At 44.3% G+C, this 24,963-nt stretch overlaps 1 protein-coding gene across 7 annotated transcripts in view; it reads right to left on the reverse strand.

Moving 5' to 3' along the window:
- Positions 1 to 24,963, reverse strand: part of ELMO1 (engulfment and cell motility 1) — a 545,585-nt gene that overhangs the window by 370,465 nt on the left and 150,157 nt on the right. For all 7 annotated transcript variants that reach the window (XM_047695461.1, XM_047695463.1, XM_047695459.1 and 4 more), the window contains 2 exons: positions 13,583 to 13,633; positions 9,468 to 9,637 (listed from right to left, as the gene is read on the reverse strand). In XM_047695461.1, coding sequence (XP_047551417.1) covers positions 9,468 to 9,637; positions 13,583 to 13,633 — 221 coding nt within the window. The remainder of the gene's footprint in view (positions 1 to 9,467; positions 9,638 to 13,582; positions 13,634 to 24,963) is intronic.

Genomic DNA, 24,963 nt, shown 5'->3' on the forward strand with positions numbered 1-24,963 from the left:
TCAGTTAATTAAACAAGGAGGCCATTAACTGGGGTGGCCCTGAGGCTGGAGGCCTATATAAGCAAACCAAAATCTAAGCCTGTAAATGCTACAAGGTTGAAAAACAAAACAAAACAAAACAAAACAAAAAACAAAAAATGCTATCTATGGACAACCAATCACAAACATCCAGCCAGACTCTAAGTTGCAGCCAGTCAAATAATTGCTTTGTTTTGCTTCCTCCTCTTCTGTATAAAAGTCTTTCCCCTGGAGGCACCTGGGTGGCTCAGTCGTTAAGCATCTGCCTTTGGCTCAGGTCTTAATCCCGGGGTCCTGGGATAGAGCCCTGTGTCAGGTTCCCTGCTCAGCGGGCAGCCTGCTTCTCCCTCTCCCACTCCCCCTGCTTATGTTCTCTGTCTGTCTGTCTCTCTCTCAATATACTCATTTTTAAAAGAAATAGGCCAGGAACCAATGAGTCTAGAAAGGCTGATATTTCAGGGTAGCCAGAAATCTCTCACCTGAGCCAAGGTACGGCATTCTGTTCCCTGGCAGAAGACAATCTCCTCTCTAAACAGGCTGTGAGACCTTCTCTCGTTTCCATTTTTGCTTCCAGGGTGCTACTGAATAGCTAGCTTGGGCAAGCTCACCCTGAACGTCCCTGTTAATCACTATCTTGAGAACATACCGATCCCACCTCCCTCTATATTCCCATCAAGCAGAATGTGTAGAAGAATGTGTTGTCCAGGCTTCAGGGTCAGGGGCTCCTGGAGATGCCCAGCCCAGAGCGTGTCCTTTGCACTGAAGGGTGTCCAGATGGCAGGCCTTGATCTCCTTGGAACACTGGCCATGCGAGAAGGGAGAGGCCAAAGATAGCTGCCAGGCTAAGCTGCTGTGCTGTCAAAGCTGGCTGCACAGAGATCCCAGCAGCCGACGCTTTCTTCACTGCTTCGGTCCTCCTTGTTTACAAGTTTCCCCAATCAACCTGTCTCGACTGCTGTCTCTGGGTCTCTTCTTTGGCCTCACTGGACTATCATGCACCCTTGACTTGGGAGTCTGCTGGGGTATGGCTGCACAGATAGACAAAAACCCAGGGACAAAGCAAAGAGCGCTGGGAAGGGGGAAGATCCAGTGTAAGGAATTTTCTGCTGCACAACCACTGACAAAGCCCAAGAGGACTGACCTCTTCCGGGTTCATGATGCAAATTTCTGGCCGGGCCCCAGACGGACTGTTCCAGTTGGAACTCCCTGCACTCTGCAGAGTGCGGAATCCAAGAAATCGGGCAGATGATCTGGGGAGACCCAGCGGTCTTCACAGCTGGGGCCCCAAGACCACACGGAGCAGCTTCTTTCTGTCCAGAGAGCTGTTGGCTCCTCCCTGCGGCCTCTGTCCAAGGTGAAGTGCAGGACACGCACTGTGTGACCTGTACTTAGCTGCTCGACAGCGAGTCGCTCATCAGCTTGGCCTGGCTCAGGCCTTCCAGAATAGCCAAGGTTTACGAGAGACACCAAATTCTTAGAATTAAGAGCATGAAGTTAGAGCTGAGAATCCATGCCCACAGAGGTTAACAAAGTTACTTTCAAAAAAACAAACGAAGTCATCTTTTGTGTGAAGATGAAGTTCAGAAAAGGTCACACATAGTCCAAAACTGTCATATCCATCTTTGTATTTTCCCCCACACACCTTCTCCGGTGTGCCTCACCCCACGTCAGAAACACTCAGCACTCAAGTAATACACACTTAACTAAATGAATAAAATCCACAAATCCATTGTCAACTGTGGGTGCTAGGCAACATCAATGCCAAGACATCATTCAGGTGCTTAATTCAAGTCATACATCAATTTTCACATCTCCTAAGGAATGGCTGTAGCTCTGATTCAGGCCTGGAAAAAATGAGTCGCATAATGAAAGTTTCATATGAAACTGTCTGTGTGTTAACGAATGCTGACAAGTTTTATGAACACAAACACACAGAGCTATACATATGCACCATTAAAGGTCCTCATCTGTGTCCATATGGAGGACAGAATGGTGAGGGGACTAATAATTTATACAATTAACATTGTTTTTTAAGACAATAAATTGAGAGCTTTTGACATATCTCTCAAACTCTGGAACACTCTCCACTGTTTCTAATACCGCCAAATTTTGGAGAAATGACTTCAACCAAAAAAAAAAGCACTTATAAATTCCCCAGATTAGTGAGAACCCCTCACTATCTCACTGCTATTTTTCTTAGGAAAGCTAGAATCCCTGAGGGACCACCAGCCCAGTACTGGCCAGGGTGTTAAAAATGGAGAGATTCCCCCACAAGGAGTAAAGTATAAAAAAGGATATTTCAACGAACTGCAGGGCTGTTCTTATTTGTAAAACAGCTTTAAAATCTGTATATCCTAGGGCACCTGGGTGGCTCAGTTGGTTAAGTGACTGTCTTCGGCTCAGGTCATGATCCCAGAGTCTCAGGATCGAGTCCTGCATCGGTATCCCTGCTCAGCAGGGAGTCTGCTTCTCCCTCTGATCCTCCCCCCCCACACTGTGCTCTCTCTCTCAAATAAATATAATCTTAAAAAAAAAAAGTGTTAATGTGTAAAATCTTTTAAAAAATCCTCTGAATCAGGAATCATATTCCAACAAAATAACTTAAATATTCACAAAGATTTTTCTAGAAGAAAAACTGATTGGAGAACGTGAAAAAGACCCTAAGATAATGGAAATGTCCAACAACGGTGGAATGGTTAACCATACTGTGTACATCCTTCAAATCGTCACACTGTACCACAACTGTACCTCAACAAAGTTCTAAAAATGAAATAATATACAAACAACACAAACGATGATGGAAATAATATCAATTACATGGAAATATTATTAGGTATAAAAAGGCAACTACAAAGAGTGTGAACATTGTAATTCTTCTTTTGCAAAGCCTGTGCATGTGTGCGTATACCTAAAAGAAATTTAAAAAATGGGGTGCCTAGATGGCTCAGTCAGTTTAGCATCTGCCTTCGGGTGAGGTCATGATCCCGGGGTCCTGGAATCGAGCCCAGCACTGGGCTCTCCGCTCAGTTGGCAGCAAGTCTGCTTCTCCTTCTCCCTTTGTGATCTCTCTCGCTTTCTCTCTCAAATAAATAAAATCTTAAAATATATATATATATATATATATATATGTATATATATGTGTATATATATATATATATATGTATATATATATTGGGACGCCTGGGTGGCTCAGTTGGTTAAGCCGCTGCCTTCGGCTCAGGTCATGATCCCAGCGTCCTGGGATTGAGTCCCGCATCGGGCTCCTTGTTCTGTGGGGAGCCTGCTTCTCCCTCTGCCTCTGCCTGCCACTCTGTCTGCCTGTGCTCGCTCTCTCTCTCTCTCTCTCTGACAAATAAATAAATAAAATCTTAAAAAAAAAAATATATATATATATAAAAGAAATGCAAAAAGGATATATACCACAATATTAAAAGTGTCTCTGGGAAGGCAGATTACAAATGATTCTTATTTTCCTCCTCTGTTTATTTATATTTATTTTTTAAGATTTTATTTATTTATTTGACAGACAGAGATCACAAGTAGGCAGAGAAGCAGGCAGAGAGAGAGAGAGAGAGGGAAGCAGGCTCCCTGCTGAGCAGAGAGCCCGATGCGGGGCTTGATCCCAGGACCCTGGGATCATGACCTGAGCTGAAGGCAGAGGCTTTAACACTGAGCCACCCAGGCACTGCTACTTATATTTATTTCTTAAATAATATAATTTTTTTTATTAAGGATAGAAAGCTAATTCAAAAGACTGTCTTGAGTTTTTTGTAAACACATGAATTTAACTTTTTTTCTCTCTTGACTTCTCTGCCCAGGGTGGTGCTACAGCTTACTCATGTTCCAACAGCGTAATTTTCCTGTCACATAGCCAAGTGGGAAGGAAACTGTAAGAATCCTGCCCTTTCGTTCTTGGAAATGGTCCCCCTGTTCTTCTGTTTAGCACTGGAAGGACACGAGATAAACTATCCTCTTGACCGTGTGTGTGGAGGCACAGACAAAGAACATGGTGTTTTATTGAAAGCCCAAGAAAGGCAGTGTTAGTCACTACACTGGGCTCAGGGTGGCAGGTATGATTCTTTTCTTTCAATTAAAATATTTCATTTTCTTTTTCATGTACTGAGCTGTAACTGGCCTACAATATCATGTTAGTTTCGGGTATACAACAGAGCAAATCCACATTTGAATACATTGTGAAAGGATCACCACAGTGTCTACTTACCATCTGTCACCATACAAAGTCAATACAATGTTACTGCCTGTATTCCCCATGCTGTACATTACATCACGGTGACTTGTTTATTTTATACTTGAATGTTTGTGCTTCTTCATCTCTGCCACCCATCCTGCCTACCCTCCAAGCTCTTTCCTCTCTAGCAACCACCAATCTGTTCCCTGTAACGATAAGTCTGGGCTTAGTTTGGTTTTGTTTTTCAGATTCCATGTGTAAGTGAAATCATATGGTGTTTGCCCTTCTTTAACTGACTTGTATTACTTAGTTTAACACCCTCTAGGTCCATCCATGTTGTCACAAATGGCTGAGTACTACTCCATCATACCTATATATGTGTATGCCTACACACACACACACACACACACACACACACATCTTTATCCATTCATCCATCAGTGATCAGTGGACATCTCGGCTGTTTCCGTATCTTGGCTATTTTAAGTAACGCTGTAATAAGCACGGGGGTGTGTGTACCTTTTCAAATTAATGTTTTCATTGTCTTCAGATAGATACCTAAGTTGTCCAATTGCTAGATCAAATGGTAGTTTTAATTGTAATGTTTTGAGGAACATCCACACTATTTTCCAGAGGGGCTGTACCAATTTAGGGTCCCACCAACCATGTACAAGGTTTCACTTTTCGCCACATGCTCTCCAACCCTTGTTATTTCTTGTTTCAACAGCAGTGATTCTGACAGGTGTAAGCTAAATTCTCACTGCGGTTTGGGTTTGCTTGCCCCTGATGACGGGTGCTGTGGAGCCTCTTTCAAGTACCTGTTGGCCATCTGTATGTATTCTCTGGACGAATGACTATTCAGATACTCTGCCCATTTTTTTAATAGATTTTATTTTTTTTGTTTTTTTAAAGATTTTATTTATTTGACAGACAGATATCACAAGTAGGCAGAGACACAGGTAGAGAGAGAGAGGAGGAAGCAGGCTCCCTGCTGATTAGAGAGCCCAATGTGGGGCTCGATCCCAGGACCCTGAGACCATGACCTGAGCCAAAGGCAGAGGCTTAACCCACTGAGCCACCCAGGCACTCCCCTCTGCCCATTTTTTTAACCGGGCTGTTTTTTGTTATTGAGTTATATGAGCTCTTTAGAGGTTTTGGATATTGACCCCTTGAGAGAAGTGTCTAAGTACCTGCTTTTAAAAAAAAACACTGTCCACTCCTTGACTTTCCTTATCTGACACCACTGCCTCGCTCAGGCTGAGCCAACACGTTTCCCCACAGCTTCACTTGCTTCCACACATATGTTTCAAGCTTAGACTAGGAAGGGAATTTCTAAATTCCACAAGGATGGAAAAATTCAGTTCAGGTTTTAGACACTATGCCCTGCCAAAGTGACACTCCCCTTGCTCCTCTGTTGCTCATTTTGCCCCATGGCCCCTTCTGAGACCAACTGGAGAGAGAGACCTTTAAAAACTCAGCCTTGAGTAATGACAAGCAGGTGAGTAATCTTTGAATCTCATTATGGCTCCAAGTCAGGGGGAAAATTCCAGCTACATTTCTTCAGTGTTTCCTAAAAATTTCCACAGGTCCTACTTGGGCAACCTCTGCCTTCCCCCACTGGAAATGTGCCCAGGAGTCACAGCGAAATATATTCCAAATTGCAGGATCTATTTAATTTGTACAGTTTCTGTTCCCAAAGTTGCCTATTAATTAATTAAAGTCTTGCTATAAGCTTAATTGAGAAGCCAGGCTTCCTTATAAGAAAAAAATGTCTTTCTCTCATCTTTTTAATCTGAGCCAAAGAGCTGAATAATGGCCAGGCATCGAATAAGCAGCTTCTTAAAATGAGCTGTGGGATCCAGCAGAATGAGGCAGAAGGCCGCGTGGCTCCAGCACCTCCTTCCTCCAGCCCCAAAAGGAGCCTCACTTTGATCTGACACGAGTCGGTGAGGAGGACACCAAACGCGAGTCAGAGAGACACCATTCCTCTCAGAAAAAGAGGGCAATGGGAACGCGTTAGAGAGAAATACAAACCAGAACTCGCCCAAGATCTGGCCTCCGGTCGTTTGTCTGTCTGAAACCCAGCTGCATGGAACAAATTAACACGGCTTGCAGATCACAAATTGTTAAAATACTAATAACTATAATAACGCTTTTCAAAAAAAAAAAAAAGAATTCAATGACAACGGTTCTCATAAAGCACATGCGGTGTCAACATCCTCTCCGGTTATCTGTGTGCAACATGGAGACAGAATTCAGATATGCTTCCCCAGTCCTCAGTCCGAGGAGGAATGGCTCTTTGGGGGCCCCTCTACAGATCGAGATGAATTATAGGGCAAGGCAATGACACGGATACTAAGCAATAATGTTGACAAGACAAATACAGAGCATCAGTGTTCACTCTTTTTCTTCTCAAGCAGAAAGGATGGTGTCCCTGTGAGGGGTGTTAGAGCCTAAACTGTGGTCCCTTAGAATTCGTATCTTGAGCCCCTGTCTCCCAGTCCCTCAGAATGGGACAGCAGTTAGAGATGGAGCCTTTAAAGAGGGGATGAAGTTAAAATAAGGCCATGAGGGTGTGTCCTAATCCAATCTGACTGGTGTCTTTATAAGAAAAGGAAATGTGGACCTTCAGAGAGGTTCACTCAGGAATGAGTGACGCAGAGGAAAGGCCACGTGAGGGCAGAGCCGGAAGGCAGCCACCAACAAACCAAGGAGACCACCGGAGAAACCAATGCTGCCAACACCTTGATCGTGGACTTCCAGCCCCCACAACTATGAGACAATACATCTCTGTTGTGTAAGCTACAGCCTGTGGTATTTTGTTATGGCTGCCTAGCAAACAAATATAATGGAAATTTAAAAAAACAAAAAACAACAACAGAAAAAAACCTGGAGCTCCTAATGTGCATTTTTCCTCGTGTCCAAAATATATAAATGCCAGCCTTGGCAGTCCCAGAGCTCGGCCCCAGCCTTCTATTCAGGGTATAAATCACATGGACCTCTGCTTTCAGTATATTTCACACTATAATTGCAATTATGATTGCAACTCTGCTAAATGTAGAAGCATTAACACTATCATTCTGAATGCTCAAGAGCTTAAGCCCCTGGATACTTAGGTATCCGTGATAAAAATACCTGGTGTTAGCAGGTTACACTACGACTGGCTCTAGCACCCTGCCTGTGATACATCAGTGACTCAGATAATAAATGTGGGGGCATTTTTACATACTCATTTAACACACTATAAATGTGACTGAAGGTGCACCCCCCCCTCAGGGCTCACTGTCCCACCCCAATCAGTGATTCTGCAGGACCTTCCATATGTGGCACCCACATGAAGTCGTCTACAGTGACCGGCGAAGGTGATTATAATCACAGCTCCCACTCCCTTGCTCACTCTTACCAAAGAATGAGGGATCCGAACCATTCTGCACCACACCTCAGCCTGGGGCATCCAAAACAGATGAAACGTTTTCTCCTTTTCCTTAGTCAAGTCCCTTAGATCCAAAAACTTACTCAAATTCCCCTGAGCTGTTTCAAACTCCAGCTCCAATTTATAGCAGGCACCCCGAGATTCCTGTAAACCCCAGAATTTGAGTTTCCCTGCTCTGCTCCAAACTGATGTTCGCCAAACGTTTAATGAGTTGAGTTTCAGCCCTCATTAAAAAAAAATAAACAGGGGCACCCGGGTGGCTCAGTGTGTTAAGCCTCTGCCTTTGGCTCAGGTCATCATCTCAGGGTCCTGGGATCGAGCCCCACATCGGGCTCTCTGCTCAGACGGGAGCCCTCTGCTTGCCTCTCTGCCTACTCGTGATCTCTCTCTCTGTCAAATAAATAAAATCTTTTTTAAAAAATTAAAAAAATAAAACCTGTCTACAATCAACCCTCTCCAAGTCACCTAGGCCTGCTTGCCAATTAAAAAAAAAAAAAAAGAATCTGTCACAAGTGCTACCTGCAGAGGCCACATGTAGGAGATGGAAGGAAAGAACAAAGGAACAAAAGAATGAAGGAAGGGAGAGGATTGAGATGGGTCTGCAACACGCAGGGTCAACAACTCATTCTTTGCATCACCAGGTACTGAAGAGACATGTAAATGGCCCACGCTTAAACCCCAATTCTCAGGGACATTTAACTCTTTCCTCATAAATATCTATACCAACTTTGCACATCACTGATTTAGCATATTAATACCTAATTAACTTTCATGGCATCGTCACATGGTCTAATTTACATATTCTAATAGTGAATGCCAGTCTCACCTGACCACTTGGGAATGAGCAGATACCTAAGAACCCTACCCTGGCGTCCGGTGGTCAGGGGAGCTATCTGTCCACACATGCAAGAGTCAGCCCCATCTGGCTCCTTACACTCCCCAATCACACCACAGAATCAAAGCCTTCCCTGAGAACGTGAGCTCCCCAAGGAGAAATGCCCATCCCTTTCCTGACTATGATGGAACTCGAAATCCTTCAGGCCCCACTCACTGACACCCCCTCCGTCGGTTTCCGTGAGCTGTAACTGGTCCTAACTCTGGACTCCCCGGCCCTCAGAAGGAATTAGATGTCACTTGAATTCTGCCGCCATGTATTTTTTAATGGCAAGCCTCACATCTTCTTAAAGTCTACCAACTTCCACTCTTTGCATGCAGTATTTAGTAAATATTGTATTTAATTTTAAATAATTAAGGATATATACTTCATCATTTAAATGATACTTTTTTTAAGGAAGCCCCATGCCCACCACAGAGCCCAGCATGGGGCTGGAAACCACGACCCTGAGATCAAGACCTGAGCTAAGATCAGGAGTCAGATGCTTAAACGACTGAGCCACCCAGGTGCCCCTCAAATGATAATTTTTTAAAAAAAATCACTTCAGGGATGCTATTTTGACCTGGTCTAAGACTCCAGAACATAAGGATTTGGGGGAGGGAGCGGTCAATTTCTGGTCTTTAAAACTAGAAAGTGCAGGGTGCCTGGGTGGCTCAGTGGGTTAAAGCCTCTGCCTTCCGCTCAGGTCATGATCCCGGGGTCCTGGGATCGAGCCCCGTGTCTGGCTCTCTGCTCAGCGGGGAGCCTGCTTCCCTTCCTCTCTCTCTCTGCCTGCCTCTCTGCCTACTTGTGATCTCTGCCTGTCAAATAAATAAATCAATCAATCGTTAAAAAAAAAAAAAACTAGAAAGTGCAAGTGCAAGGAAAGTAACTAATACCCAGAATACCGGAGAGAATAGAACAGACTCGAAGTCTGAATAAAAGATGCTTACTCGGTGCCGCTTTCAACCATCTGTGTGAGGAGAGAGATGCCATCGAGATTTATGAACTCCTGGGCAAACGTGACATCCCGGGAGAGGCTGGCTAAGTCCTTCAAGGCCTCCAGCTTGGCGTCCATACTCGACGACTGGATTCGTTCATGGAGCTGTTGGGCGTTTTGAGCCTCGTTGAGGACAAAAACAAAGGGAAGAGTGTTCACAGAGGAAACCCCAACTGACAAAAAATTACCGTTTCGTTGAAAAACGAAGACACTGAGGCCAAAGCACGAGACCATATGCATACTCTGTACCAAGGGCAGGTTTCCAACCATAATGACTCTGCCTTCAGGCAAGGGCTGTTAACGTCATGACGTGAATCAACACTTTCCTGACAGAGCCCATATTTCCATCTCTTGGAAAAGCAAGAGCACAAAAACAATAAAGCCCCAGAAATGGAACTGGAGCGGCAGGGAGGAGGGGGAAATGGGGAAAACATTTACCTTTTAAGTAAAATTATTATCTACAAATGACAAAAAGCTATTTGCTTAGTTAAGCAATTACACAAATTTATGCAACACGTTCACCTGTTCAGTCAATACTCTGCGTAAAAACTGCCAACACACCATGTTCAAAAGCTTCATTAGACGCCCAAGTGATCTTTCCCGGTTACTGAACATTTTCCAGCACAACACAATGGTGCTTATGAATTTCACTTTTCAACACCATGTGTTTCACAGGCATCGGCTAATTACTGCATAAATATAAAATAAAATAATTTGGAAACCAAATTAGCCGCTTTGCCTAAAATTAGACTTCTTTTTACGGCATCTGCCCTTGGCTACTATACACAGGGCAGGGAGGGATGGAAATATATTGGAGGAGCTGACCTTCTGGATAGTAACTTAGAGTTTAGATTTCAGGAATGGTTTTCATATCTACTTTTCAGCTGGGGCAGACAGGAAGAAAAATAAAATATTAAATTTTTCTGCCTGTTTTTCCCTGCTTAATGGAAATAACTCAACATCTGTTGTACTTATTATTTAACTCAAAATTGCAATGTGCCATTGCCATCTTCATATTCTCCCTCTTGGCTACTTGCTTTCTTCTCTAAACGTGTTATATTTCAGAGGAAGAGGAAGAGGGGATAGTTGTCCCCAACAGTGAGGTATCTTCTGAACAGAAACTCCTGAGAATGATCCAAGGAGCCCCCCCGTGAGCTCTAACGGGGTTAAGATTGCAGACCGAAGGAAGGGAATCCACCCAGGTTCTGACAGCAAAGGTTCTCCACCCCATTGGGCTCCACGGCCAGGGACCCCTCCCTCCCTGCCCAGGTCCCCCTTCACTTCATCTGGAAGTAGTCCCCAGGAGAGAAGGGGACCCAGCAGAGAAACTAATGCCAAATCTTCAGAGACCAAGACAGGAATGAACCCCACACCCTCCCCAACTTGGTCAGAGACACACGGTAGTCTCCCATCGTAACCATCAACTGACACGTTGCATCAGAAACAAGAAGGGGGAGAAGGAAGGAGGAGAACGAGAACTCTCTACTCACTCACAGATCCCTAGATATCTGACAAATCACCCCAACCCCAAATCCTATGTTTTTAAGGGGGTTATTTTTAAGGGGGTTAATGGAGAGTTGAGCAAGAATCACTTCATCTTTTAAAATCACTCAAAGATACATTGTTCTTACAATTTCCAAATGGACATACAGCATTAACATGTATTTAAACCAAGTGGATGACTTTGAATTCCTTGAAAAATACATTTTTCTCCAAGCAAGATTTCAGCATTTACTGTACAAATGATGATAATTAAGGAATACTCAAAGATTATCTCGCTGTCAGTATTAATTCTGACTAACAGTGTCTGGGGCTGTTAATACTAGTAATAAAATCAGCAAAGTTACTTGGGGCTTTTTATGAGCCACTATTCTAAATACCCTCGAGAAGGAATTCATTTAATCTACACAGTAATCCTATCAGGTAGGTGCCCTCACCATCTTCATTGTACACAGGAAACTGAAGGGCCAGAGAAGTTACGCAACTTAGCCAAGGTCACAGAGGCAGAAGTTGGCACAGATGCACATCACTTAAAGCAAGAGTGTGTGTACGTATGTGCACACACATGCATACACATGTAGGTGTGTGTGCATTCTGTCTGGCTCTAGGGAGAGTTCAGCCAAGGTAGAGGAAAGAGCTGAACATTTTTATGGTATAACACCATTTGTTCATTTCTTTACGGTACACTAACACTTCCTAGCAAATTTGATGGAGACAGTTATGTTATTTTTTAACATTTTTTGTGTGTATATAAAAAGTGAAAGAGTTAGCATATGCTGACCCATATTTCTCAGTTAAACATAAAATAATAAAAAAAAATCTACTAACAACAAGTGACATTTACAGAGCCAAAATATCTTGCTTATAGAATAATGCCTAGTTCTAGACCCTAGGGTTAACAGCTAAATTATAAAATGAGTGCTTGAAATGCAGATTCCTGGACCTCCTTTCTAGCTATCGTAACTCGGTTTCTCTGCAGAGACCGGAACAGCAGCATTTTTAGAGTTCCACCAGTGATTCGGCTTGGGGACCCCTGCTCTTTAGAACACGTAAACCAGGATCCCCTAAGTGGACCCCATCTTATGATACTGACCTGTGTAGAATGTGTCAGTTACGATCTGAAGAGGACGGACTTTCGGGGTGCTGAAAAACCTCACCCTACCAAACACCTAACTTCTTCCAAGGAGTGGCTCACATTGTGGAAATGTTGTTCATGAGCCCATAGCAATAAAAAAAAAAAAAAGAATGAACATCTTCTTCGGCTTAGAGCAGATCTCGGTGTAAAAACCAAGCCTCTCTAATTCTAAGACCCAACAAAAGGCAAGGTGTACTCCTTCTGCCGGCCAGCAGAAGAGCAATTGTAACAGGATAAATAGCAACGACAAAAACCAGCTGAAACCATGCTCTAGAAATGTCAAATTAGCATTAATTCATGCTGACTAAAGTAAGGTCAATGCTAAGTCAGACAAAAATGTCTCAGCTCATCATGTGGTCATTGAAAAATGAGTATGAATGATGACTTCCAGTAAGTGGAGAAGAAGGCATCAGAAGACAGTCGGGCCAACTCCAGCCATGTATTCTGTGGAGCCTGTCACTGTGTTTAGGTTCAAGATGTTATTGGTAAAATGTTTAGGAGTTTTTAAGCCCCTCTAATGTAATTTTCAGCAAGAAGAATGTGTGGTAGTTACAGTACCCACAGTTTAACTTCAGCCAGATGCTTTTCCCAATTTTTAAATTTATTTTTAGCCTACCACATGGCTTCAGTGGAAACTGAAAATAAGAGTTAGACACAGTTTTTGTCACATATGCAGAGTGAAAATAGTAACACTTGGTGTATTTTGCGCAGATTATTTTTTAGGAAAGCAATAAAAAGCACTGTGAAATAATCTAGTTTAAATATGCTAATGTTACTATCCAAAGTATCTACAAGCAAGGAAGAAAGATGAAGATAAGCAACACAGCCAGCTACAGTGGCCTAAATATTCTACAGCATTCTGGTGAGCAGCTCTTATTGGGGAGACCTTAAAGTGTCTTATCCAGATCAGCTGGCAATGGAACAGATTAAGTGGCAAGCATTTCACAAACTACATTATTATCAATCGTCATCATCATTGGCCAGAACTGGAAAATGCTTCAACACTCTCACTTTTCCACACAGACACACCCCGACTTTAAAGAGAGGTAATGGGCTGTCTTTGGGTTTGTTTCCTTTGTTTGTTGACTGAATTTGCTTACAGGGCATTAGGTGGATGTGTTGAGCAGGTGGGTAAAACCCATCAGGGCAGCGGAGTTATCGTACCTGTAATATAAGAGCTACTGAAATGACCACCAAACGCAAACCTTAAAGTCCATTTCCTTGCTCTTAACCGGAAATAAAAGCTTCCTCCTCTGTAATGGGAAATATAAGGAAGGACCTTCCTGCCAACCCAGAATCCACAGGTCAGGACATGCCAGAGACCTTCTGTTTTCCACCCACATCACCCTCAAAAGTTAACATCTCTTAATCACATATAGCAGAACTGGAGAGCAAAGTATTTACTGGAAAGCTATACACTCAGGTCAACTTACTGGAGATGTGGTTAACCGAAGGATAGTGCCATTTTTTATTTCATTGCGATTCTGGAAAAGAAAAATAAAATCTTTGTAAATCTTCAAAGTTGAGAAGCCTGGTAAAAAGAGAGCAAAGGCAAAAATGATCTAGTAGTAACACTATATCATAAGAATTCTTACGACTCGGTTTATTATCACTTTATTTTCAAAATTATTGAGTGGTTTTTCATTATTTCAACAAAGAACTTTAAAGTGGGTCTCAGATGTATTAACTTTCTATCAAGTCATAGGTAACATTGAGCACAGAAGTGAATATGAATTCGAAGAATAGGCGTATGGGGCCCAAGAACAGCACCAAAAAAAGCAAGTTTGAAAGGTTATTTAGGAAATATGACCTAGCAATTCTGCTGGAGTTAAGGCATACATTTACACAAAAACTTGTACATGAATGTTCACAAAAACATTATTCATAATAGCCAAAAGTTGTAAACCACTCAAATGTCCATCAGCTGATGAATGGGTAAACAAAATGTAGTCTCACCATTCAACAGAGTATTATTGGGCAATAAAAAGAAGTACTGATGCATGTTACAGCGTGAATGGACCTTGAAAACATTACACTAAGTAAAAGAATCCTGACACAAAGACCACGTATGTTATGATTCCATTTATATGAAATGTCCAGAATAAGCAAATCCACTGGGACAGAGAGGAGATTAGCTGTTTCCAGAGGCTGGTGGGCAGGGGTGGGGAGAATGAATGTTAATGGTTACAGGGTTTCTTTTCCAGGGGATGCAAATGTTCTGAAGTTGATTGTGGTGATGATTTCACAAATCTATGAATACGTTAAAAACCACCGAATTGAACACTTTAAACAGTGGATTTGGGGGGAATGTGACTTCTATCTCAGTAAAGCTATTTTTTGTAAAGTTTCTATTAAGGAGTTTGCTTTCTTAACCTTTGTGGCTCTAACGGCATGTTGCGTTGTTGTTGTTGTTGTTTTTAAGATTTTATTTATTTCAGTAGGAGGAGTGACAGAGGGAGAGGAGAAGCAGGCTCCCTGCTCAGCAGGGAGCCTGATGCAGGGGCTCAATTCCAGGACCCTGGGATCATGATCTGAGCCGAAGGCAGATGCTTCACTGACTGAGTCACCCAGGCGCCCCGGAGCCTCCCGCATGTTGTCTCAATGTTAAGAACAAACAGCATAAATAAGCGGATCCCAAATCAGTCCTCCTCCACTTAGCGGGTATATTTGAGGTGAGTGTTCTCAAGCTGTCTCTTAGCATCTCTGGCACTGGAAGGAGAATTTCCCCAGTAGTTTTATTTCCTGCCACCAGAGTACGCACCACACTCAGCTTTCAGGAGGTGACCTGCTGGGAGTCACACGGGCACATGCCCAGCTCTAGAGCATAGAGGCCAGAAGTTAATAAAAGTGCCATGAGGCTCAGTGTCCTGCGTCAATCAAGACAAGCCACAAGCTAGAATTGCCTCAGCAGGTGGACTGAAGTGGTGGGAAATTTCTCAGGATAAGATGCCAAAAGCACAGAGAACACTCGCACTCTCCCTGCTCCAATTCTGACCACTTACTGGAAAATGAATTTTCTAGAATAACTACCTGAAAGGGAGCAGCCTTCAGGCCCGTACTGTCTCCCAAAGAAAACCTAATCTGAACATTTTATACGGAGTGCAGGATGGCCTGAAAGCCCCACTCTGCCAGCTCCAACCCCCTCTTGGGTGATTCCGGCCCAATCTAGAGCATCCCTGACCCCCACCCAGATACCCTGCACTTCCTCTTAAGAAAGCAAGCTCCTCGTTCCTGGACGTTTCCAGCAAGGGCTGAATGACCACCAGGGGGGCAGGAATAGTGAAATTAATTTCAGTCATTTAAAAAATCTTTGAACCCTAAAATCCTGGGACTCTGTGAGAATGGGAGAGGAAGATAGCCAACACTCATGACAGAATATTAAGGAAGCTGAATCCAAGGCATACCTCTTTCGTGCTCAGGTTCTAAACGAACTGAGAGAGTTCGTTTTTTAGAAAAAACCTAAAATATCCCCCTTATTAGTTTTTATGGAGAACAAGGCTCAAAGTGAGAACCAGCAGACAGCTAGAAGGCCTAACGGAACTTCCTTCCCAGAGGAAAAAAGGGCCCAGTTTATTCTTCCCGAGAGCTAGTCAAGGAGAAAAAGAGGCCCTGCTGATACAAAGTGGCCAGGAGGATTTAGGATAATATCTCCTCGTGGAATTTGGGGTGGGGGTAAGGGATTCCTAATAATAGCAAAAAACGTTTATTGGAAGGCACCGAGCTGATGTATTGTTGGGTTCTGTTGTCACGCTTATTTAACCATCGTAATGACTCTATGCCCAGCTTTTTAAAGATTTTTTTTTTTAAAGGAATCTCTATACCCAACATGGGACTCAAACTCACAAGCCTGAGATCAAGAGTCGCACGCTGTACCGAATGAGCCAGTCAGGTGCCTCCAAGTCCATGCCCATTTTCAAGATGAGAAACCAAAGTTGCTAAGAAGGTAAATCACTTGCCCAACATCATGGAGGGGGAAGGGAAGATGCAAACCCATCCTGGAGGGAGAGGGAGATCTGACCCCAGAAGCTGCACGCGATCCCTCTGGAAGAACAAGATCCTGCCTTTATCCTCAGAGGGTCCTTATCCCCATCAACTGTCAAGGTCCTTGAAAGCGAGGAAATTAAGTGTGGTGTTGACAATGCCCTGCAGATCCTCAGGCCACAAACGCGGGACATGGGGTGGGGTATGACAGCAGTAAAATCAAGCAGCTGGCCCCACGTTGACTCCTGCAACGCTCACTCCTGACTTTCTGGAGTCTACGCACGAGTTCTGTGATGAAAGGGTCTTGAGGGTGTTTGTTGAAAAATAAAGCAGTGCTGTAACCACTGATGGCCAGAGCTGGGTTCAAATTCCTCACGCACCTCGCACCAGCTGTGTGTGCTCCGTGCAAGCTACTTAACCACTCAGATGCAAGTCTTCTCTTCCCTAAATGGGGACAGCAAGTCATTACTTAGAGAACAGGAAGAACCATAGGTGCCACAGATGCTGAGACTGGCCTAGAACCGGCTCAGACCGAGAGTGACTGCCACCAACAGACGGAGAGCAGCTCGCATCCCTCTGCCTGCGTCTCCTCACACGGCAGTTCACTCACCTCCTCTCTTTTCCTTCCCTTGGAAAGACTTGTTCTTAAAAACAGTGTTTGGCATTTTGGAATAAAAGCAGATACGCAGAAGAGCTATGAAATATGCATGAAAAACATTAAGGTCCCTGCAGAAAAGTGGATGAGACCAAAGGGAAAGCCAGGAGAATCAGCCACAACGCACTCTTCTCCCCGCAGCTGATGCTGCCTTCCAGTCACCAAGAGATGCTAACTTGGGCAGCAAAGGAAAGGGCTTGTGCTTGTCCTGATGCTATAAATTCCATCCAAGCCACATGGAGCCTCAGTTCAGAGCAGGGTCTCCAGGCAGGACACTCTGGATGTGACCCGCGTTTCACTTCTTACCCAGGGAATCTGGTACAAGTGACACAGCTGTCCTTTGTGCTAGCTCCTTCAGCTGCACCATGGGGACAGTACCTGTCTCCTAAGGTTGTGCTGAGGATTAACTGAAATCATCCATTTACGGTACTCAGAACAGTGCCTGGCACGCAGCAAACACTCCAGAAAATAAAGTTGGCTCTTTATTATTAGGCACAAAAATACCACCCGAAAATTCCACTGCTGCATATCTTTGTTTTTAGCTCGTCTCTCTACATAATCTGATCAATAAAATAATAGTATAATCTAAGTTATCCTAAGCCTAAGACCCTAAATTCAGTAGCATGGGACCAGCAGAAATAACAAATATTTGCAAACGTACACATCTTCTATCAATAGACCAACGTGGCTGAGGAGTCGTGCCCCACAGTGCATTTTACCTCAAAGGCTGGGAAGCTGGGACTCACTGTGTTATCATTCATGGGCCCCCACCTCTGTTTTGGAGTGGCATTCCTTGATGTAGTCTTCCAAGCATTCAGTAAGCACTGTGTGTGGCACACGTGTGTGTGAGAGTGAGCGAGCAGGCACACGCATGTCTACCGGCAGTGTCCCTCCACCCTCAGAACGTGACCCCCAACCCCAGAGTCGATGCCGTGTGACTACTGTAATACCCTTTCTAAAACAGCGGCTACCTGTGACCTGGCATATGCTCAGGACTCCATAAATATGGGTTGAATAAAATTCTGAACCTCCTGTGTGCCTGGCCAAAGATGAGACACTATACAAAATTAATTAAGACTTAACTCCTGTCTTCTGGAAATTCAATAAAGCGGAAGACTGAGGTGTAGTATCTGCACCAAGAAAAAACGGTGGCCTCTACAGTGGGGAACCAGCACCGGTACCAGCACGTCCATGCGAGAAGAAGGAGAGAGGAAGAGGATACTCGGCAAAAACCTTCCCTTTTCAAAATACAAGCAAGGGTTTCCCAGCACAGCACAAAGGACAAGACATCCTCACAGATCAGAGAACAGCCCTGTGGGGTCACTTATGAGCCAAGGATGCATAAAGACTGGAAAGACACGACATTCATGAAGTGTACCAGCCTTTGACCACTTAAAGAGGGAGGGGCAGGTATACACAGTGTGAAATTCTGGCTCTGACTTGCGGTCTGTGAGCCTGTCCTCTCTCTGAGGCAGCCAGCTGGATGTTGTGGCAGCCAGATTTGTGCTTAATACTTCTACGCCGTAAGAAGAGAAGCACAAGGCTCATGCTTTGGGAACAAAAGCAGTATGTCTTCCTTCACTAGAAAGGAGTGCAGGAATTTCCTTATAAGAACTTCCTAAAGGTCTCATAAACTTTTCAGTGCAAAATATCAACTTTTCATCCAAAGATTCTTTGAATCCTTCAACTGGAAATTCTCGGCTGTTAATACCAACCTTGGACGGGGATACCATGATCCATACATGCTTTGAAAGACCAGGCAAAATCAAACTTCCAATTCTCAGTAAATTCTGATGTGACTCTCTATGATGGTCTTTTGATACACCAATTTGACTAGGCTGCCATTCCCAATTATTCAATCAAACATTCTTCTAGGTGTTACTGTATAGGTATTTGCAGGTGTGATTAAAGTTGATAATCAGTTAGCTTTAAGTAAGGGAGATAATCCCCAGATACGCTGGGTGGTCCTGATTCCATAGATTGAAAGGCCTTAAATTCTACCAGGGGACAGCAGATTTAGCCTTTACCCGGGAGTTCCAACCTACTCCACGGATTTCAGATTTGCTTTGCCCACCTCCAGTCAAGCAAGCCAATTCCTTGCAGTCAACCTCTTAGCACCTATCTCCCACTGGTTTTTCATCTCTCGTTGAACCCTGACCAATACCTGACCTGCACCTGCCCAGACAGTGCCAAAGCTTTGCATGGCAGTCATTTCCCTTACCACAGTGAGCAATACACTGACCAGCTTTGTCTCCTCAGGTTGTACCGGTGGCCCCTGGGGAGTAGCTTTGAACTGGGCCAATCCAGCAGCATTCAACCAGCTCGGGCTCACTTTCCCGGGCTGGGCAAGGAACACCACCACTAAAGGACATATAAGAGCATGTGGGGAAGAAAAGAAAATAACGGGCCAACTCCTTCCCCCAGTGGAGAGGGGTGTTCTGCAAAAGTGAAGAATGCATTCATCAAGTCCCAGACCAAGAAACTGCTCCCTGCCCCTCTTTGGGGAATCAGTCTTCAATCTTCCATTTTTCACACGATCTTCGGTTCCTCTCCTCTAGGGTCACCACAGGTGCACATTAAAATGCTGGTTGCTGGGGCTCTCACCCCCATCCAGCGCCACTGACTCAGGGGCCTGGGATGCTGCATTTTCGCTAGGATTCCCAATAACTCGGATGCACAATACAGTGTGGAATCGTCCCGGTCTCATTCAGAAGACTACCCAGCACATTTCAAATAATGTTCTGAATTTCAAGGAAATAAAGTCTGAGGCAAACGAGACTAATGCCAGCTCCGCAAAAGTGAAGAGGAGAAAACCAGCAGCAAGAACATTTCTGCAGGGAAATACCCCAAGTGCACAACAGCATATGAGGAGAAGTAACCAAGGGAAAGCCCCCTGAAGCCCCGCTGTCCTGTTTACTCATGCCCAACAGTTCCAGGCGGGACTAGCCCCTGACATTCACAGTCATCTCGATGGGATGTCTTTGTGTCTCTTCACAGAGCTAGCTCAGCGACTCGGCCTCTGTGTGGCTGGATAATAAGATCCTGCTGAAAAATGTCACTGTTCTCCTATTTTTCCCTGTGAGATTTGTTTTTCCTCGGTATGCCAACTTTCTCTCGAGCCAGACAAATTACAAATTATTCCCTGGTCAAAAATACAAGTGGTACCCCTGTTTCTGTTACTTAGCAAGGCAAAGAGAAGGTCAGAGGGGGGAGGGCGCTTACGGCCCCGCAAATGCAGACTCCTGGAGGACAGGCAGCTCCAGGGTCTTCTCGCTGGCTCTGTCTCTCCTCCTCTCTCTGTCTTTGTCTCCCTCTCTCTCTCTCCAGATGTGACGGGGTCTTCACCTTGGATATATTGTTACTGAACAACACTGTTCTTCACATCCACTACTCAATCATCATAAATACTGATTTTGCATGTAAACCTGACCCCTTTTGTCCTTTGTGTGTCCATTTGAGTGATCTTCAAATCTTCAGGCTGAAGGAAGTAACAGAGGACAGTACATGATATCCTGGTTGCTAGGTTACAGAGCAATGCCTCCAGACAGAGGACTACCGGTCTAACATTTGAGGAGGGATGTCAGAAATACCCTAAAATAAAATATGAACCTCTGAAATGAGGAAAAAGGGACTGAGGTGGGGCGTGAGGAAGCGGGAAAAGAAAGAAAGGGTGCCCACCTGTTCTAAATGCACATTTCCTGTAATTAACATTCTGGCCTTTCCCACGTTCGCTTACCATCAGGGACCTGTCTCCACTGCCCAAAACAGCTTGAGCAGGTCATCTCCACCCATTAATTGAAAGATTTGGATTTGACTTCTTGCTCTATTTTCCTGCCCCTAATTAGATTCTATTCTCAATTGCTTTTCTTCTGTCACTTTCCTTTTCCCAGCATCCAGACATCTTGTACACAATTCCCAAAATGGAGAGAAGGAAGAACGAGGCATGTGTTAAGAAAGATATCTACTAGCTCCGTTTTTGTGGTGTGTAAACACAGACCATGGAGGTGGACAGCCTGTCACATAGGAACCAGTTTGTTCTCTTTCCATTGGTAATGAGACTTCGGTAAAAGGAGTGGAAAGCAGTGGGTTGTCACCGTGCAGGCCCAGGGAATCAACTAGGATGTAGTGAGCCCCATGGGAAGAACATGGAGAGAATGCCTGTCCCCCTTAGCATTTTAATCAACCACTTGTAGGAGACAGAGATGAAGAACAGTGTGTTTTTCTAAAGAACATGTTGTCTTATCTTAAAGGAACATGCACTATTAGATGTTCACTGTTCCTGAAAACCAGGCAGCCTTTCAGTAAGCAGGGAGGCTGCTTGCTTCCTCGGTCACGTTCACGTAGCAGGAATGAGCACACACCTCTCATCACCTGATGTCCAGGCCCAGGGACCAAAATCTCGAAGTTGAATCCAATCCATATCCAGGTCCCTCTGACACTCTAAGATAGGAACTGACTGAGTCCAATTTGTGAAGAAGTAATGGAAGGACATTATTCAGAGGTGAGTCTCAGTCTCAGAATTGAAGTGAAAAGACAGTTCCCTTGAGCACAGAACCTGAGGGGGACAGTTTTAGCAATCCGGACAGGGGCATCAGAACCAGCAAGGGTACAGTGTGAGCATCAGGGGGATGAGGACATGTATTAATAAAATCTCTCTCACTACATTGTTGCCCTGGGAGAACAGGAGGGTGTGAGCATCATGAACCGACAGGGGTCTGGGAGCCTGGAGAGCGCAGTGGACCACAAGGAAGGAAGCCCAAGTGGGGCCTGAGCCAGTGAACTTCCCATATGACCCTGGGCAAGTCAATTGGCTTCAATTTCCTCATCAACAGAATGGAGGCAAGGGGCTCAGTGCCAAAGGTCAAGTCTCTTCTCTTCTCTTTCATTCTCAGTACAACACACAAAGAGGAAACATTTCAGGCTTTTGAGTAAAATGATCACGATGAAGGGGATGTCTCAGAGAAATCAATCTGTCAGCAGCAGTGAATTGGAGAAAGATGGCTGAGGTGAGGCCTCCCATCACAAAGTCAGCCTGTGGTCTCCAGCCCAGGATCACTGGCCTCAGGCATCTCTAGTCTCCAGGGTAACGAGCTCCTACAAAAACCCAAGATCTGAGACACTAGTAAGTCTTAAGGGCTATGACAAAAATATACACCTTTCCTCGCACACGTAACTTGAAGGAGAAGAAACATGGCCACATTTTTTATGGGTGACTCTGTTATGCTTAACAAAAGCCTTAAAAATGTTCAAAATCAAATTCTACGGATTTGTCCTACAGAAACGTCGGAGATGCAGACATCTTACAAAGGATGTCTACTGCGGTAGTGGTTATAATGGAGAAAAACACTAAGAGCAAACCCAACTATCTCAATTAATTATTGTTTCTTATCTCAAAATCCAGCTTTCTTGGCCCCACCCTGGGCTACAAGATCTGGATCCTAGCATTTTCCCTTCACCATCTGGGAGAATGTTAAACTTCTCCAGTAGAGGGCACCGAAATGATCTTGCCTGGTCAGAGAAAGGGAGTTCTCTTTCCATCCACCATTATTATTTAATGGGGAAGCCCTCAGGCCTCTTGCCCTACTTCCCCCTATAGAGGCCACTTCTAAGTAGCTCTGCCTACTCAACCTGAAGGCAACAGACATGCGTCTACTATCTGCCACTGGCCTGCTTCCTTTCGCCATGGTAATGAGGTTCCTGTAGCAGCCAGGCTCCCTTTGAAGAGCCTTGGGGAGGGGTGCAGTTCCCTCTCTTTCTAGGACTCTCCCTCAGACTAGAGGCCACAGCTGATTTGCTGCAACTGCTTCTTCTGGACTCACCAGAGTCCTTTTTTACCCTCCCTAGCAACTAACCAGCTCCTACTAGTTACCAATTTTTAAAATAAAATTCCTGGGGCACCTGGGTGGCTCAGTGGATTAAGCCTCTGCCCTGGGCTCAGGTCATGATCCCAGGGTTCTGGGATCAAGCCCCACATGAGGCTCTCTGCTCAGCAGGGAGTCTGCCCCCCCGCCGCCTGCCTCTCTACCTACTTGTGATCTCTCTGTCAAATAAATAAAATATTAAAAAAAATAAATAAATAAATAAGTAAAATAAAATTCCCATTTTCAAATAATGGTATGGTTTCTACATCTGACTGGACCCTGACAGATATAATGTCTCCCAAAGGTTCTGTAACATGAAGGAAAATTTAAGTAAATACGGTTGGGCAGGCCAATGATACATAATACAGCCACGGAAGGGCTGGTATAAAATAATGTTTAATAATACACGAACATGTGACGTTTTATTGTGCAGTGAAAAATGTAGGTTGCAAAATACTATTGTAGCCTGAGTGTAAATCGATTGACAATAATGTCTGTGTATACACCAAAAAAACACACCGGTGCCCATGTAGATAACTACATGAACAATGCTCTTCACTTGCAACAGGTACAAAAAAGAAAGAAAGCAGGAAAAATACCAGTTCTTGTGGGTGTTTGCCCAACCCCACTAATGAAGATTATCTGTGTTTCTGGGGAGAGAGAGCAACCTCCCTGGTTTTGACAGAAGGAACCAGCGCAAGCTGGAGTGAACATATGCAACAGTCCTTCCCCTGCAGTCCTGTTTTGTCATCCACTTGAGAGAGACTTGATCCCCAGCTCCTCTCCTCGGCCATCAGTGTTAACCCACCCTCCAATCAAAAGTCACGTGTGGATGTTTAAACCTAGCTTACAGTGTTGCTGGCAAGCCCGAGCCTGTGGCCTCAGAAACCCACAACGTGCTGGAGAAGAGAAGCGCTTCTTCCTTTCCACTTACAGGAAAAAGCTCACGCTTGCAAACCACACATTTTTAAAGGGCTGTTCTGAGGACAGCGGCGGGAAGCGCCAAGGATGCTGTGAGAGCTGGGAAAATGTTGACTCCATGGCTGGTTCTAGGCAAAGCCAGCACAAACAACACACTAGAGAGAGAGAACAAGACACATACCTCTGCATCACAGAACTGTGGAGCAAAGGGGGATGGAGACACCAGGAAGGGGCGAGCCAACAAGCTTGCCGGCTGGCTTCAAGCAGACAGTGCGGTGTCACACGGAACCCCAAACATAACCTGATCTGGTGTGACCCACCTACACACTGGCCTCCGAAGAACCTGACTTGAAGCATGCCTTTGCCATGAACAGCTTTGTCACCCAGGCACTTGGCACTGAACCTGGCACATAGCAGGTGCTCAGGGAAATTCACTCAATGAATGATATCCGCACAGGACAACATCTCTGGCCACCCTCCCTGTCACATAAAGACAGCCACCTTGATTAAATGGTACTGGTGTGGAGATTAAATTAGATAGTGCTAATAAAGCCTCTGTCTTGCACACAGTATAGACACAACACATCACTCATACGGAAGGGGCAGCTTGAGGACTAGGCACCGAAAATATGTAAAATTCACCCGACAAAGGAGGAGGAAGAGAATCCTAAGCAAAGGAAACCCAGATCAGACCACAGTGTTCATGTCCCTTGGGACAACGCAGTGCAGGAATTCTTTTTCTTTTCTGTTTTTCCCCAGGATCATGGAGGTTTTGGCAGTCTGGTGAAGCCTATGGGATCTCTTCTCTGAATAAGTCTTTAACTGCATAAATACAATGCATAAGCTTGCAAAAAAAAAAAATAGTTATGCACATACTTTTAAAATTGTATCATAGTAACATACATGCCGCTTTATCAATGCAGTTATCAGCAGCTCTCCGCAGAAAGAGCCAGAGAGTACATACTGTGAGCATTGTGGGCCAGAAGGTCTGCAACAAAGATACATAAATAAATGGGCATGGCTGTGGTCCAATATATTTTGTTTACAGAATCGGGGGGCAGCCTGGATTCAGCCCACAGGCTAATTTGTTGACCCCTGTATTAATGCATGAAATAACAAGATAAACGATAAGGTCTAATAACTCCCATAATTTCTAATTAAGTGTAATGGTGATAAATGACATGTTGAGGTAACTGTAATAACTGTAATAAATGGAAATATCTATTATTTCTTCTGGTAACATTGGCACAGATGCTGCTTACACAGCTTTTTTGCCTACACTCATGATTGAAGTAACGTAGTATTTCACATCCTCACAGAGCTGTAACTTTCCTCCTAAATAAGTTCATGGGCCCCAGGTGAACATGGTGGTTTTCCACTGCACTTAGAGGAAAAT

Source organism: Lutra lutra, chromosome 11 (assembly GCF_902655055.1).
Source record: "Lutra lutra chromosome 11, mLutLut1.2, whole genome shotgun sequence".
Taxonomy (NCBI): Eukaryota; Metazoa; Chordata; class Mammalia; order Carnivora; family Mustelidae; genus Lutra; species Lutra lutra.